The sequence below is a fragment of the Mustela putorius genome, unplaced genomic scaffold, assembly GCF_011764305.1.
Source record: "Mustela putorius furo isolate JIRA1106 unplaced genomic scaffold, ASM1176430v1.1 tig00000179_pilon_pilon_pilon, whole genome shotgun sequence".
In the NCBI taxonomy this organism is placed as follows: domain Eukaryota; kingdom Metazoa; phylum Chordata; class Mammalia; order Carnivora; family Mustelidae; genus Mustela; species Mustela putorius.
This window is the reverse complement of record NW_025421305.1, coordinates 9,608,113-9,624,088: the sequence shown is the minus strand read 5'-3', so window position 1 is coordinate 9,624,088 and position 15,976 is coordinate 9,608,113. Positions and strand designations below refer to the sequence as shown.

At 37.6% G+C, this 15,976-nt stretch overlaps 1 protein-coding gene across 6 annotated transcripts in view; it reads left to right on the top strand.

Annotated features, from left to right (window-relative positions):
• Positions 1 to 7,194, top strand: part of EPSTI1 (epithelial stromal interaction 1) — an 85,176-nt gene extending 77,982 nt beyond the window's left edge. For 5 of the 6 annotated variants that reach the window (XM_013059830.2, XM_045076634.1, XM_013059827.2 and 2 more), the window contains 2 exons: positions 1,334 to 1,433; positions 6,666 to 7,194. In XM_013059830.2, coding sequence (XP_012915284.2) covers positions 1,334 to 1,433; positions 6,666 to 6,674 — 109 coding nt within the window. In that variant the 3' untranslated portion in view covers positions 6,675 to 7,194. Of the gene's footprint in view, positions 1 to 1,333; positions 1,473 to 6,665 lie in introns of those variants that run through there. The other variant, XM_013059829.2, reaches the window with a different exon arrangement.
• Positions 7,195 to 15,976: the final 8,782 nt, after the last annotated feature.

Here is a 15,976-nt window from a genome sequence, read left to right as displayed (position 1 = left end):
GTAGGAAAAAATGCAAAGGCCCTCAAATGGGAATGAGTTTGGACTTGAGTCTCAAGTGGCTGGATTATAGATGGTGAGAAAGAGAGTAAGATAAAATGAGGTTGGCAGGAGCCAGAAAATACAAGATTTTACAAGCCAGTATTTTGTTCTAAGACTAATGGGAAATCACAAGAGACTCTTAACTATAGGAAATAAACTGACAGTTGTTGGAGGGGAGGTGTTTGGGGGATGGGATAACTGGGTGATGGGCATTAAGGAGGGCACTTTATAGAACGAGCACTTGTGGTTATACACAACTGATGAATCACTAAATTCTGCTCTGAAATTAATAATATGCTATATGTTAATTAAACTGAATTTAAATAAAAAAGTATAAAGACTAATGGAAGATCATAGGAGGGTTTTAAGCAAAAGGAAGGCATGATCCCTTGTATAATTTAGTAAGGTAGTTGTGTGGAGAATGAATTACAGAGGGTGGGAGTGGAAGTAAAAGCAAGATGAGAGAGGATAGTGATTTGGACTAGAATGGTGGCCATGGAAAGTTTTAATTTTTTTATATTTTATAACATATAGGAAAGTCCATGAAACAAATATTTAGAATGATTAATTAGAGAGTGAACATTCAAGTAGCCAGCTCCAGAATATAACCACCACCCTACTGTTAACCCTTATTCTGACCTCTATGATAATCATTTTCTTGCCTTTCCTTAAGGTTTTACCTTCTATGTGTTAACCTTAATTTCTGAAATTGGTTACTGCAAGTATGACCAAACATCAGGGAAGGATATACCCATTCTTTCTTTTGAGAGCTTGAGCTTCCCTCTTTTAATATTTCCCATTTCTAATATGAATCTCTTCCCATTTTCCTTCTAATTTGCACTTATGGGGTTTACTTTAGCAAGACTGGCAGTGGGGTACAGGTCATTTGGGAGGGACATCTCCATTGCAACAATAGTACCACAGAGCTATTTTTAGTTCCCCTTCATTTTTCAGGTCTTTCCGAAGCTTCCATCTCTTCTCAGCCTCTAGATTTCGCATCTGGCAGGTCTTGGAGGGGTATGGTTGCTGGGGAATAAGGCTCTTGCAGAACTGGTAGAAGATGAAGGAATGAAGTTCTGAGTTCAGAACTATGCCCCCTCTTGCTGGAGTCACAACTGGCGAAGGGCTGTTAACAGCATGTCATATGGCTAACGTGAAAAAAAGTCTCTACAGATTACTTCTAAACTGAAGGGAGGGAAGCAATCCTCACAGTTCATACAGCATGTTAGGTTCTCAAAAATCTCTTAACCCTGTAGCAAGCTTTCCACTTACACATATTTTTCATTGTTTAAAGGGTAAATAATGTTTTCCTGGACCGGCTCCAAGGCAAAAGTCAACCAGGTGGCTTTGAGCACTTTGGAGGCCATTGGAATACGAATAGTGGTAACAGCTGGGTGAGTTTTTTTCTTTTCTCTTAAAAAAAATATCTTTCGAAGTTGAACAGTAAAAACAATGAGAATTTTAAAAATATGTTGTGGCTTTCTCCCAAGATATTATTTTTTTGTTGTGCTGTTCAGCTGTATGATGGGCAGTCAGCCAGGATGATTACTGTAAATTCCACAATAGTTTCTAGAGAGAGGGAAAAAGTCCTGGTTTCAGTGCTGGCCAATCACAATAAAAAATGACACCTGCCCTTTGTTCTCAATATGATTGCCTGGACTGTAAAGATTTTTTATCACCCCTTGCCCAGAACTACAACAAAAACAAATGAAAAAAATTTTTTCAAGAGGATTTTAAGTGCAATACGGATATAAAAATAGTAAGCATTCTCTAGTAATATATTCTTTCAGTGAAACTAGCACATCAAAGAAACCAGTATATAATTTTTCACTACAAAATGATTTTTAAAAAACCCTACAGCAAAAGGCACTTTTTGGAAATGAAATGTCCTTATGGATTTCTGTGAAGAAAACCTTGCAACTGTGTCGTAATATGTGTTTAATGTGTTTTGTGTGCACAATATATCATTGAACCAGCACTGAATCTTCGGAATGTATATAATTGCAGGCTTTGCAATGTGTACAGAATCAAAACTACACTGGGTTTCATAATTTAATTGAGACCCAAGTGCATACATACCTACTAAAAAAATGGGGCAGATAGAAATCTTTAAACTGGTAAAATACAACAAAATAATCAAGTGCTTGCTGGAAACTCTAGAGATCACCCTTAAATAAATACTTCATGGGCAAAAGATAATTTTTGAGAAAGTCTGTTGGAAATCTTATGCATGTTTTCTTGAAAGGCATTTAGTAGTTAAAATTGATGAATAGATCTCACAAATGTATATATATTGAAGATAATTGAATGTAGGCAAGTTTGCAAAGAATTTTACTGGATATGTATCCATAATGTATGCTCTTGTGTATCACTATGGAATTCAGAATAGGGACAACATGTAAGAGAGAGAAAAGAATAAAAACACAGGATTTTTGTATCAGGAGTTACAATTTATAAATTATTGACTTAAGAATATATGAGTAGGAGTCCTGTGGAAAATGGGGCATTGTGACTTGAAGACATCCACATTCATGGAATTTATAAGTTGTGAGACATGATTGAAACTTGGATTTTGGGCAGGACTTGGAAACTGTGTATTTTCTCCTCTACTTACCAACTCTCAAAATTTAGAGAGTACTTAGAAAAATAACCTGGGATTGAGGGGAAGATGATGGGAGAGAGTAAATGAATACCACATGGGCTGCTGTTAAGGGAATGAGGGTTTGGAAAGCTGGTTCACCCCTGACTATTGATAGGCCTTATGGGAGTGAGCTGTAATCTCTGCTTAGATTCTTCATGGATAAAAAGAAAGGAGTATCATTTTCTTGTGATATGAGTGAAGGTTGCTAAAGTTTCCTTAGTAGGACAGTCTTGGCCAAAGTGGTTATCAGCTCTTCCCTTACTTGAAAGAAGCAGTGACCTAAAGGTCCTCAGGCCCCCACCTCTACATCCCTATGGACATCCTTACTTCTATGTCTGCTTCTCCTTGGGGACCAGATTCTCTCTTATCTACCTACTGGGGGACTTTGTTCTAATGATATTCTTCTCTCTCCTGAATTCACCTGAACTAGAAAATTCCCATCAGCATAAAATATAAATATAAATTATATTGATACCCCTTCCCTCTTGCTACTGTCCTGTTTCTTTGTTCCTCTTTCAAGCAAAGCTTAAGAGGTTTCTATCCTTTAGTTGTCTGTAATTTCTTTCTTCCCATTTCTCTTAAACTCATTTAAATCGTGATCTAGATTTTATCAGTCCAACCATAATGCTCTTGTCATGGTCACTAATGATGTCCATATTACAAAGTTCAGTGGTTATCCATCAGCATCATTTGTCATGGTGAATCACTTCCTCCTCTCTGAAACTATTTACTTGGCTTCTGGGGAATTATTCTTTCTTGGGTTTCCACCAATCCCAGTGGCTACTCCTTTTCATTCTCCTTTGCTGAATCCCCTGCATCTTGCTGTCCTCTCAACATTGGAGCACCTCAGAGATCCACCTTGGATCACCTTCTGAAGTTTATGTTCACTTAACACCTTGGTGGCCTCATTTGTTCTCATGAATTTAAATTCCACTTACATGTTTATTACTCATACATTTCTAATTCCAGCCTTGACCTCTTCGTTGACTCTAGACTTGCATATCCATTTATCCACTCAATGTCTCTACTTGCATGTCTAATGGACATCTCAACCTTAACATGTCTAAAAGTTGACCTTTGATTCCTTCTACCTGAGTGCTCCATCCACACTTTATCCTTTTATATATTGGTACAGCCCATCTCATATCACTCACAATTGATTCATCAGCAAATCTTCTTTTTTAAAATTTATTTATCCATTTATTTATTTGAGAGAGAGGGAGACAGAGAGCATGAGAGGGGGGAGGGTCAGAGGGAGAAGCAGACTCCCCACTGAGCAGGGAGCCTAACGTGGAACTCGATCCTGGGACTCCAGGATCATGACCTGAGCCGAAGGCAGTCGCTTAACCACCTGAGCCACCCAGGCACCCATCCATCAGCAAATCTTCTTGACTTCTCCTCCAAATATGTACAAACTAGCAGCTTCTCACTACCTCCACCACTATTATTCTACTTCCAATCTCTGTTAGTGCTCATCTAGATTCTTGAAATAGTCTTCTAGATGGTTTCCTTGCTTCTACACTTACCCACCTACAGCCTATTCTCAATATGAATGATCCCTTTGAAACAGAAGCCAGATCCTGTCACTTCCTTGCTTAAAGTCTTCAGGTGGCTCCTGTGACTCTCAAATCACATGGAGTAAAAACCAAAGTCCATACTGTAGCCTACCAGGTGCTTCCTTGATCTAGACCCCACTTTATCCCTTTGGTGTTCTCTTACCACACTGCCCTTCCTTCTTCCTCATTCCTCCCAGCCACATCAGCTGTCTTGCTGCTCTTTGAAAACTTAAGGAACTGGCTACTTTCACCTTATGGACTTAGCACTGGTTGCTCCCTCTATACTTCTTAATATGATTTTTTTCTAGAGATTTTTCTCGAATCTCACCTCAGTGAGGTTTCTGTGGCCATCTATTTAATGCTGCCACTTGTGCCCTTATCCCTGGCTCTAGCCATCCTTTTTCTGGGCTTCACTTCTTTTTCTGTGGCACTCCACAACTTCTAACATACATTTCTAACATTATTTGCTTGTATGTATTATTTTCTGTTTACTCTTAATCTCTCTCTAAGGTATAATACATATTCCATATTGCATCAGTCAGGGCCCTTTGATTGTTTTATTCATTGATCTATCCCAAGCATACAACAGTGGTTGGATCTTAGCACAGGCACAAGGAAACAGGTGGCTGTGACTGAGGGATGGCAAAACAACAAAGATTTAGAACCAAATGATTTGATATACTGAAATGCTTTGATACTAAATTTAAAATAGCTATGTATAAAACATATGATGTAATAAATTTTGGATTTGAAACAATGAGCAAAAACAAGTGACAAAGACAACCAAGAAGATTTGAAAAAACAAACAAACAAAAAAAACAAAACAGAACTTCAAGGAAGAAAAAAACATGATCTCTGGAAAAAAGCTCACTAAATATTTGAAAAACAGATTATTCTAGAGGTCTAGAAAGCTTTCCAGATAAATGAAAAAAGAGAAAACAATCTCCAAAGAATTAAACAAGTAACTATAACCTGAATCATGATCACACACAGAAAAAAAATTTATGAATATAGGCTCATTCAGACTTAAAAAAAATCACAAAATTTTGACAGATTCAATAATAAGTTTCTTTAAAAAGCATAATATATCCTTATCAAATTGGACTTATCTCAGATGGAAGCTTGATTTATCACAAATGAATAAACAAAACAAGACCAAAAAACTGAGATGATTTACCTCCTAAATTATAGGAGAAACACCATATGATCATCTCAGTAGATACAGAGAAAACATTTGAAAATTTTCAGTACTCATTTGTAATAAAAGCTACTTGGAAAGGAGAAATAGAAAAAACATTTCTTTAGCTAATAAAGGGAGCAAAATTTATAATATAAATATGTGTCATTTATTTAGAAGTTGACAGATGACACCTGAGCTCCCCCAGGAACGAGAGAGTTCACAGAGGGGGCTTGGAGGAACTACTGGAATCAGTAAAAAGCTGAGGAAGCAGAAAAGGAGGAAGGCAGAAAGTACAACAATGATGAAAGACAAAGAGAAAAAAAAAACCTTGTTTCTTGGAACATCATATGAACACTTAAATAGGTCTTTGATAAGTGTATTTGTGTAGACAGACTGATCTTCATCTTTCAATCTTTTAAAAATTAAATCACATTAATTGCATATCCCTTTATATATAATTAAAAATTATTTTTACATTAAAAATTTTTTGGTTTTCTAGCCTCCTCTGCTACTCTTTTTTGATAGAACTAGGGTAGGACTTTGAAAGAATCACTTCAAGTTCTGTTTTCTCTGATACCAATAGGTGAGACTCCTTAAATGCTGTGGAAACTCTAAATCCTGTGTCTTCAAGGGCATTTGCACTTTCAACATGACCTATGAGGCAACCTGAGATTTTAGTTTCCTGGAGTGTTAGAGCAGCAATAGTCTGAATCCCAAGTGTAATGTTGCACAGCATTCTGGGAGGTTTGATGGAGACTTCTTGACCCTTTGCACAGGGTGGGGGTGCAGGGGACTCATTTAGTCTAGTTCCCTTCCTGGAGGTCCCCTTAGAAGTCACCTTTCTGCTGCATAATACAATGCCATTCTACGCCATGCATTTCCATTTAGATTGCTCTGCTTCACACTGTGTTGTCCTGTCCTTGCTGTAACTATGGAGGTAGGTGACAGTATTTGTGAATACTATTGTTTGTGACCTATGTTAACCTCTCTCTAAGAACACAGCTGATGAGCTGTCACTCAACAAGTCATTACATTGTTGACAGAGACTATTTTGTGAATCAAATGCAATGGGACTTAAAAATGAAAACATGTAACTGGGACAAATCATTAAATACAAAATAGACATTTAAGCCCAGTATAGTAAAGGGTGTTCTCTGAGGGAACTTCATTACAAAATGAATAGAGGCTTATAGAGGCTCTGAATTTGTTTTGCTGCTTATACTCATTTTTGTTCTTTTTTTTTTTCCAGGATGTATGAGAAATATTTACTTCATCTGTCCTTTGTCACCTGACCTTGAAGGACCTCACTTGATGATTTTCCTTAAAACTCCTTTATTTATCTTCACTGTTTTTACCTTGACTTCAGTTTCCCATCCACTCAGCTGAACAAATATTGGGGATGACCAGTTTTCCCCTGTTGTTATTGATGCATGTTTGTAGAATCTGATTGCTGAGCTCAGATGTAATTTCTACTGCCAGTGAAATGTTACACTGTTTCTCTCACTGATTTCACATCTTATTGGAAGCCTAATTACAGCAATGTTAGTAAGATAAAAAAGGAGGGAATAATTCGATAGTTTTGGGTTTGCAAGAGTTATGGGTGCTACATGCTTATCTCTCAAAGCAGCTAATTCTTATGTAATTCTCAGATAACGCTGGGGGAAGCTTTGGCATTTTTTAGATTAAGCTCTACTTAATCCAGGGTACAAACTTGAACAAAAGAAAAAAATAAATCTTTTATACTCTTTTAAATACATTCATAAATACCTTTTGAAATACTTCTGTATAAATGGTTTTTATTTTTAATGAAAAGCTCTTGGGTTGTTCTCTTTTGATGGGTCTCATTTTTATATTCTTTATAGTCTATGTAGATCAAATGTAGGACTGCAATCACTATTAGATCTGCCTTTGGTATTGATTTACTTACTAATACTATTCCTCTGGATTTTCATAGTGGGCCAGTTAATCGCCTGAAAGGACATGGTTTGTATAAAAATCAACTAAATGGAAATATGGATACAATGTGGTTTTTAGGTGTTTTGGAAACTTGTCTTTTCTCTATGCACCCTATGTCCTATAGCTAATTCAGCAGGCTTTCCTGTTCTACTTTTATGCCCTTACCTGGTTATAGACCTGAGAGTGCAAGAGGTTGGTTTTCCCATGCTTTATGTTCTAGTCCCAACTCCATGTTATATAGAAGAGCATTACATTTAGTCTTAGAATGAAGGCTGGAAGAGCAAATAGTTTTGCAGCTAAGAAACTTAATACTATTATTTAAAATGGCATTTAACTGACATGCAATGTTATATTAGTTTCAGGTGTATACCACAGTGATTTGACATTTGTATACATTGCAAACAGATCACAATGAAGCCTAGTTACCATCTATCATCTTGCAAGTTAAAATAATAATACTTGGTATATTCCCCATGCTGTGCATTATATTCCCATAACTTACTCATTTTATAATAGAAAGTTTGTGTTCCTTCATCCCCTTCACCCAGTCCCCTACTTCTCTAAAACCTCTCTGGCAACTCTTATTCTGTTTTCTGTATCTGTGTGCTTGGGTTTTGTTTGTTTTTAGATTCCACATATAAGGGAAACCATGCAGTATTTGTCTTCCTCTGTGTGACTTATTTCTCTTAGAATACTACCATAAGTTCCATTCATGTTTTCACAAATGGCAAGTTTTCATTCTTTTTATGGCTCAGTAGTATTCCACTATACATATCTACCACATTGTCTTTAGCCATTCATTCACTGATGGACATTTAGGCATTGTTTGCATATCTTGGCAATGGTGAATAACACTGCAATGAACAGAGGGGTACCTATATCTTTCCAAATTGGCGTTTTTGTTTTCTTCAGTTAGATACCCTGTAGTGGAATTGATCATATGGTGGTTTTATTTTTTAAATTTTGAGGAAACTCCACATTGTCTTCCATAGTGGATGAGCTAATTTACATCACTACTACCAACAAAGGTCTCTTTTCCTCACATCCTTGCCAACGTGAATTTCTGGTCTTTTGGTAATGGCCTGATGGGTGTAATGTGATTATCTCTTGCTGTTTTGATTAGCATGTCCCTAATGATTAGTGATATTGAGCCTCTTTTCATATGCCTGTCAGCCATCTGTATATCTTCATTGAAACAATGTCTCTTCAGATCTTTTGCCCACTTTTTCCTTTTTTTTCTGTTAAAGTATTTATTTATTTGAAAGAGAGAAAGTGTGCAAGACAGCATGAGAGGCGAGAGGGGCAGAGGGAGAAACAGACTCCCAGCTGAGCTGGGAACCCAATGAGGGACTTGATCCTGGGACTCTGGGATCATGATCTGAGCTGAAGCAGTCACTTACCCAACTGAGCCACTAAGGTGCCCCCTTTTGCTAGTTTCTTAACTTGACTGTTTTTTTGACTTGTAGTTCTTTACATATATATTGGTATTAACCCCTTATTGGATACATGATTTGCAATATCTTTTCCTATTCACTAGATTGCATTTTTATTCTGTTAGTTTCCTTTACTATTCAGAAGATTTTTAGTATGATGCAGTCCCATTTATTTTTGCTTTTGTTTCCCTTATCTTTGGAGTCAGATTAAAAAAAAAAAATCTCTAAGACTGATGTTAAGGAGTTTACTGTAAAGAAGTTTCTTCTCAGAGTTTTGTGGTTTCAGGTTTTATAATCAAGCCTTTAATTGATTTTGTGTTAATTTTTGTGTATGCTATAAGATAGTGGTTTCTTTTTTTCTTTTTTTTGCACGTAGCTCCCCAGTTTTCCCAGAACCATTTATTGAACAGACAGTCCTTTACCCATTGTGTATTCTTACCTCCTCTGTCATAAATTAATTGGTCATATATATGTGGGTTTATTTTTGGGTTCTCTATTCTGTTCCATTGATCTATGTGTCTGTTTTTAATGCTGATACCATACTGTTTTGATTAGTATAGCTTTGTAATATAAATTGAAATCAGGGAGCATGATATTCTTGGCTTGTTCTTTCTCAAGATTGTTTCAACTATTTGGAGTCTTTTGTGGCTCCATATAAATTTTAGAATTATTTGTTTTCTGTGAAAAATGCCATTGGGATTTTTACAGGGATTGCACTGAATCTGTAGATTCTTGGGTAGTATGACATTTTAATAATATTAATTCTTCTCAGCTGAGAGCACAGAGTATCTTTCTGATTATTTGTATCACCTTCAATTTCTTTCATCAGTATCTTATAGTTTTCGATGTATAGGTCTTTCACCTCCTTGGTTAAATTTATTTCTAGGCATTTTATTCTTTTTGATGTGATTGTAAACAGAATTGCTTTTTTGATTTCTCTTATAGTTAGTTCATCATTAGTGTACAGAAATGCAACATATTTTTATGTATTAATTTTGTATCCTACAACTTTACTGAATTCATGTATTAGAATAGTTTTTTTTTGGTAACATCTTTAGGGTTTTTCATTTATAGTATTAAATCATCTGCAAATTAGTAACAGTTTTACTTTTTCCTTTGCAATTTGGATGTCTTTTCTTTCTTTTTCTTGCCTAGTTGCTCCGGACAGGACTTTAGTTATTATTTTAGTACTAAAAGTGGGGAGAGTACACATCCTTTTCCTGTCTTGGGTCTTAGAGGAAAAGCTCTAAGTATTTCCCCATTGAGTTTGATATTAGCTATGGTTATATATATTCCCTCTGTCCCCACTTTCATCAGTTTTTATCATGAATGGATGTTGAATTACACCAAATGTTTTTTCTGCATCTATTGAAATGGTCATATTTTAATCTTATATTAATGTGGTATATTGCAATTTATTTGTGGATGTTGTGCCACCGTTGCATGCTGCAATAAATCCCAGTTAATCATGATGTATGATCCTTTTAATGTATCATTGGATTTGGTTTGTTAATACTTTGTTGGTAAGTTTTGCATCTGTGTTTATCAGGGATGTTGGTCTGTAATTTTGCTTTTTTGTGGTGTCCTTGTCTGGTTTTGGTATCAGGGTAATACTGACCTCATAAAATGAGTTTGGAAACATTCTCTCAAATTATTTTGGAAGCCTGTCCCTCAGGCTGAAGCTCCAGGTTAAGTAAATAAACCTTTTCACTGGAAGACTACAGTCGTGTCTTTTTTTTTTAATTTATTTTTTATTTTTTTTAGTCTTCTGTCCATACAGTGCCCTGGGCTTTGGTGGCCTTCCAAGAACTGTCTTTCTGATTGTTACATTCCTGTGAAGCTCACAAATGCAAGCCTCCTTAGACACCAGGGCCAGGTGATTAAGGGGCATTCTGGGGTGCCCCCATTGGCTTTAGCTAGGTAGAAAATATAGGGGGTGGGGCATACTCTCTGGCTTCAGTAAAGCAGCAGGAAAATATCTTAACTGGAAGTGCCCAGGAGCTTCAGAAATGCAGCAACAGAGTGTACCAGCTTTATTTTGGGAGATGGAGAATGCCATGACTGCTACACTTGCTAGCCCTAGCCAGGGAATGGGGAAAGTGTTGCAACTTTCCACACTTCAGAGGTTTAAGCTAGGAAGCAGGAAAGTGCTGCCACTGTTCAAGTTTGCCTGCCTCAGTCAGGGAGTAGGGGAATGCTACAGCCACCTATGCTGCTGGCTTCAGCAAGGCAGCAAGATAGTGCTACTACCCTGGCCCCTGTCATAGCAAAGTGGTGGGAGGGCTCTGTGTCCAGGCTCACCCACCTCTGCTAGCAGGGTAGATGAAGTGTGCAAAAATGGCATCTGGTAGTACCTCCATCTCCAGGGGGTAATTTCAGCTGTCCTCTACCCCTCTAGTGGATGCTTCTAGATTAGTAAATGAATGTCCTTTACATATAGTTTAGGTGCTTATCAAACTGCTGCTTTTCTGCTGGGTCTTGGGACAGATGAGACTCTGTCAAGTCCTTTGAAAGGAGAGTCTCAGGTTCCTACAGCACTTTGGGTCCCTTGGATGTCAGCCCTGTTGACTTTCTAAGTCAGATGTTGGCTGGGGCGGGGAGCTCATCACTCTGGTGCAGGTCCCAGGGGTTGGGGTGACTGACATGAGCACCAACCTCTCTTTCCAGCAGAAGTGCCAGACTGATGAGATCCATGTTGTGTTTCAAGCTGGGGGTGGAGTTTTCATTGAGATTGTGCCTCTACTTCTACCCATCTCAGTGTTGGTCTTCTAATCTCTTGTTGTAGCGAGGCTGTTCATCTAGTGCTCATCTTTTTCTGAGAAAAACAATCCATATGTAGCTGTATATTTGGTGGGTCCTTGGGAGAATGTGGGGTCAGGATCTTGCGATGCCACCATCTTGTGGAACTCTCCTCTAAACTCAATACTTTGCAGCATTAAGAGATCTTCTGTGTTACCAGTCATTGTTGAAGTGAACTTTCCAAATGTGTATTCAGGGAAGCCTTGGGACTTTAGGTTCTGGGGATGAGACTGAGGGGGCTCACAGAAGCAGGACAAAGGTGTAGGACAGATAGGGCTGCATTGGGTAGGGGTGGGTGGCTGAGAACAGATGGCACTCAGCTAGCTTCTCTGGAGTAAATAAAATGCAGATACGCTTGGTTTTCCTCTCTCCTGCCTGCTGAAGCTGCGTTAGTGCTGTTGACACTAATATGTTTGGTCCATTTGAAATCTTTGTTGTTGAAATCTTCGTTCCAAACCCTCAGCCTGGATTGGAAGCATCACCAAAATGATCATAAATGTGTGAATGTTGTGGGCATTTTACTGCTGTGGCATGCAGCCATTTCAGCCTTACACCTGCCACTCTGGCTACCTCAGAGGCCACAGTCATGTTCTGTTTTTTTGTGTGTAGGCCCAGCATTCCTCACTTGCTGCTATTTCCCAGTGTGTAATCAGGAGCTGATACAGGGTAAAGGGATGTCTTTTTACATTGGTGGATCTCAGGACAACGGGCATTAATTTCCCTTCTACTGCCTACCATATCCTGCTTCCCCCCCCCAAAAAAGATTTTTTTAAAAGAGTTATTTATTTATTTTACACACACACACACACACACACACACACACACAGAGATCACAAGTAGGAAGAGAGGCAAGCAGAGAGAGAGGGGGAAGCAGGCTCCCTGCTGAGCAGAGAGCCTGATGTGGGACCAGGACCCTGAGATCATGAGCTGAGCCGAAGGTAGAGGTTTAACCCAGGAGCCACCCATGTCCCCCCAAAGATTTTGTTTAGATATCTGGTCTCTTTAAAAAAGGGAAAAAATCACTGTACATGTATGGAAAATTGTGACTCTGGCCAAAATTATCTAGAATATGTATGGTGTTGTAAACATCTTTCTTGAACAATTCTCTATGTGGGTGAAAGGATGCAGAAAAGAAGCAAGAGTTGCTGTGTAAGGGAGCCTACTGTTTGCTTTTCACATTTAATCTGTCCTGTTGAATCAATTGGAATAAAATTTTGACTTGTAGATAACTTTGGATAGGAATCTCAAAGTTTCCATCACAATGTCTATGCTTTAGAAGTGCTTTCTTCTTCTGAAAAAGAGAATATACATGAGACAAATTCTTACAAAATAGGTGTTATAGAAACTTTAGACATACAGATGAGTAATAAAAAGGCAAAACCAGCGATTTTTCAGGTGTTATTTATAGTCAACCACAGTTATTATTTTGGTATGTACCCTTTCAAATATATATTTTTAAAGATTTTATTTATTTATTTGACAGAGATCACAAGTAGGCAGAGGCAGGCAGAGAGAGAGGAGAAAGCAGGCTCCTCACTGAGCAGAGAGCCCTACGTGGGGCTCGATCCCAGGACCCTGGGACCATGACCCGAGCCAAAGGCAGAGGCTTTAACCCACTGAGCCACCCAGGCACCCATTCTAGATATTTTTCTATCTGTATGTATATCAAAATCCCTGCAATAAAAATCCTTATAGTTACTTGTCTAATGATTGGATAAGGACAAACACCTTGAATTAGAATTTATAGAGGTTTTAATATATATATAGTTGAATTACTTTCCCAAAAGGTGGCACAAATATTTATTACCACCAAAAGCATTCCCTATACTTAATACTGTCCATGCTTTGTAAATCACTGCTTATATGCTAAGTGAAAAATGTCATTTGAGAGCTTAATCCTTCTTTTTTTAATAGATTTATTGGTCATTCTTTATCTTCTTGTGTGTGTGTGTGTGTGTGTGTGTGTGTACAGTTGATTTGTAAAATGTCTATGTAAAGATATTATGTTGTAAATACTCTAATTTTTATATACCTTTTAATACAGCATTATTTAACTTAGTATTGAGTTTTAAATATTTATGTATTTGGATATAACAATCTTTGTCCTTTGTGGTTTCCTTTTGGTATTATGTTGACAGATTTTTTTAATTTTTAAAAATGTAACTTAAGTGACATTCAGTTTCCTTACTGGAGGCCTGCATCTCCTTCTCCCCTTCACCCATTTGCCCAACTCCATACCCCTATCCTTTGGCAACCATCAGTTCTCTGTATTTATAGTTCTGATTCTGATTTTTGTTGATTCACTTTTTAAACAAGATGTATTTATTTATTAAGAAAGAGAGAGAGTGAGAAGGGGAAGGGGCAGAGGAAGAGAGAGAGAAGCAGACTCCCCACTGAGCATGAAGTCAGACAAGGAGTCTGATCCCATGATCAGACTGATCTGGGGTCTGATTCCATGACCCTGAGGTCATGACCTGAGCTGAAATCAAGAGCCATTCAGCCAACCAACCAAGCCACCTAGGCACCCCCTTCACTTTTGTTTTTTAAGATTCCATTTATCAGTAGAATTATATGGTATTTGTCTTTCTCAGTCTGACTTCATTCACTTAACATAAAACCCTCTAGGTCTATCATTGCTCTCAAATGGCATAATCTCATCCTTTTTTTATAGCTGTGTAATATCCCACAGTATGTGTATGTGTATGTGTGTGTTGTATAGTATATGTATGTATATGTACATATATGTGTATTCCATAGTGTGCGTATACACATAGACATCACATTTTCCTCATCCATTTGTCTATTGATGGACACTTAGCTAGCTTCCATGTCTTGGCTATTGTAAATAATGCTGCAGTGAACACAGACATACAAATATCTTTCAAAGTTAGTGTTTCTGTTTTCCCTGGGTAAATACCCAATAATGGAATTATTGGATTATATGGTATTTCTATTTTTAATTTTTTTAAGAAACTTGGTACTGTTTCCCACAGTGACTGCTGCATTTACATTCTCACCAACACTGCTTGAGGATTTCTTTCTCTCTACATCCTCACCAACACTTGTTGTTTCTTGTATTTTTATTTTATTTTTTAAAGAATTTATTTATGGGGGCACCTGGGTGGCTCAGTGGGTTAAGCCTCTGCCTTCAGCCCGGGTCATGATCTCAGGGTCCTGGGATCAAGCCCCGCCTCAGGATCCCTGCTCAGTGAGGAGCCTGCTCCCCCCTCTCTCCCTACCTATGATTTCTCTGTCAAACAAATAAACAAAATCTTTAAAAAAAATTTATGTATGTATGTATGTGACAAGAGACTGAGAGAGCACGAGAGGGAGAAGCAGGCTTCCTCCTGAGCAGGGAGCCTGACACAGGGCTCGATCTCAGGGCCCCGGGATCATGACCTGAGCTGAAGGCAGATGCTTAACTGACTGAGCCACCCAGGTGCCCCGTGTTTTGATTTTAGCCACTCTAACAAGTGTGAGGTGGTATCTAATTTTTGATTTGCATTTCCTGGATAATGAATAATGCTTAGCATCTTTTCATGTATCTGTTGACCAGCTATATATCTGCTTTGGAAAAATATCTCCTCAGGTCCTCTGCCCATTTCTTAAATTGGATTGCTTGGTTTTGTTTTGGTCTGGTTTTGCTTTTTGGGTGTTGAATTGTATAAGCTCTTTATATGTTTTGGATACTAACCTCTTAGTAGATATGTCATCTGTAAATATCTTCTCTCATTCATTAAGGTGTCTTTTTGTTTTGCTGGTAATTTCCTTACCATGAAAAAGCTTTTTATTTTGATGTAGTTCCAATAGTTTATTTTCGCTTTTGTCTCCCTTGCCTTGGGAGATAGATCTAGAAAAATATTGCTGTGTCTATTGTCAGAGAAATTATTGCCTGTGTTTTCTTCTAGAATTCTTATGGTTTCAGGTCTCATGTTTAGGTCTTTAATCCATTTTGAGTGTATTTTTGTGTATGGTATTAGAAAGTAGTCCAGTTTCATTCTTCTATATGTAGCTATCCAGTTTTTGCAGCATCATTTATTAAAAAGACTGTCTCTTCCCATTATGCATTCTTATTTCCTTTGTCAGAGATTAATTGGCTATATAAATATGGTTTTATTTCTGGGCTCTCCATTCTATTCTATTAGTCCATATGTTTATTTTTGTGCCAGTATCATGCTGTTTTGATTACTATACCTTTGTAGTATATCTTGAAATGTGGAATTATGATACCTCCAGCTTTGTTCTTGTTTTGCAAAATTGTTTTGGCTATTCAAGGTCTTCTGTGGTTCCATACAAATTTTAGTATTATTTGTTCTAGTTTTGTGAAGAAATGCTATTGGTATTTGATAGGGATTTCACTGAGTCTATAGGT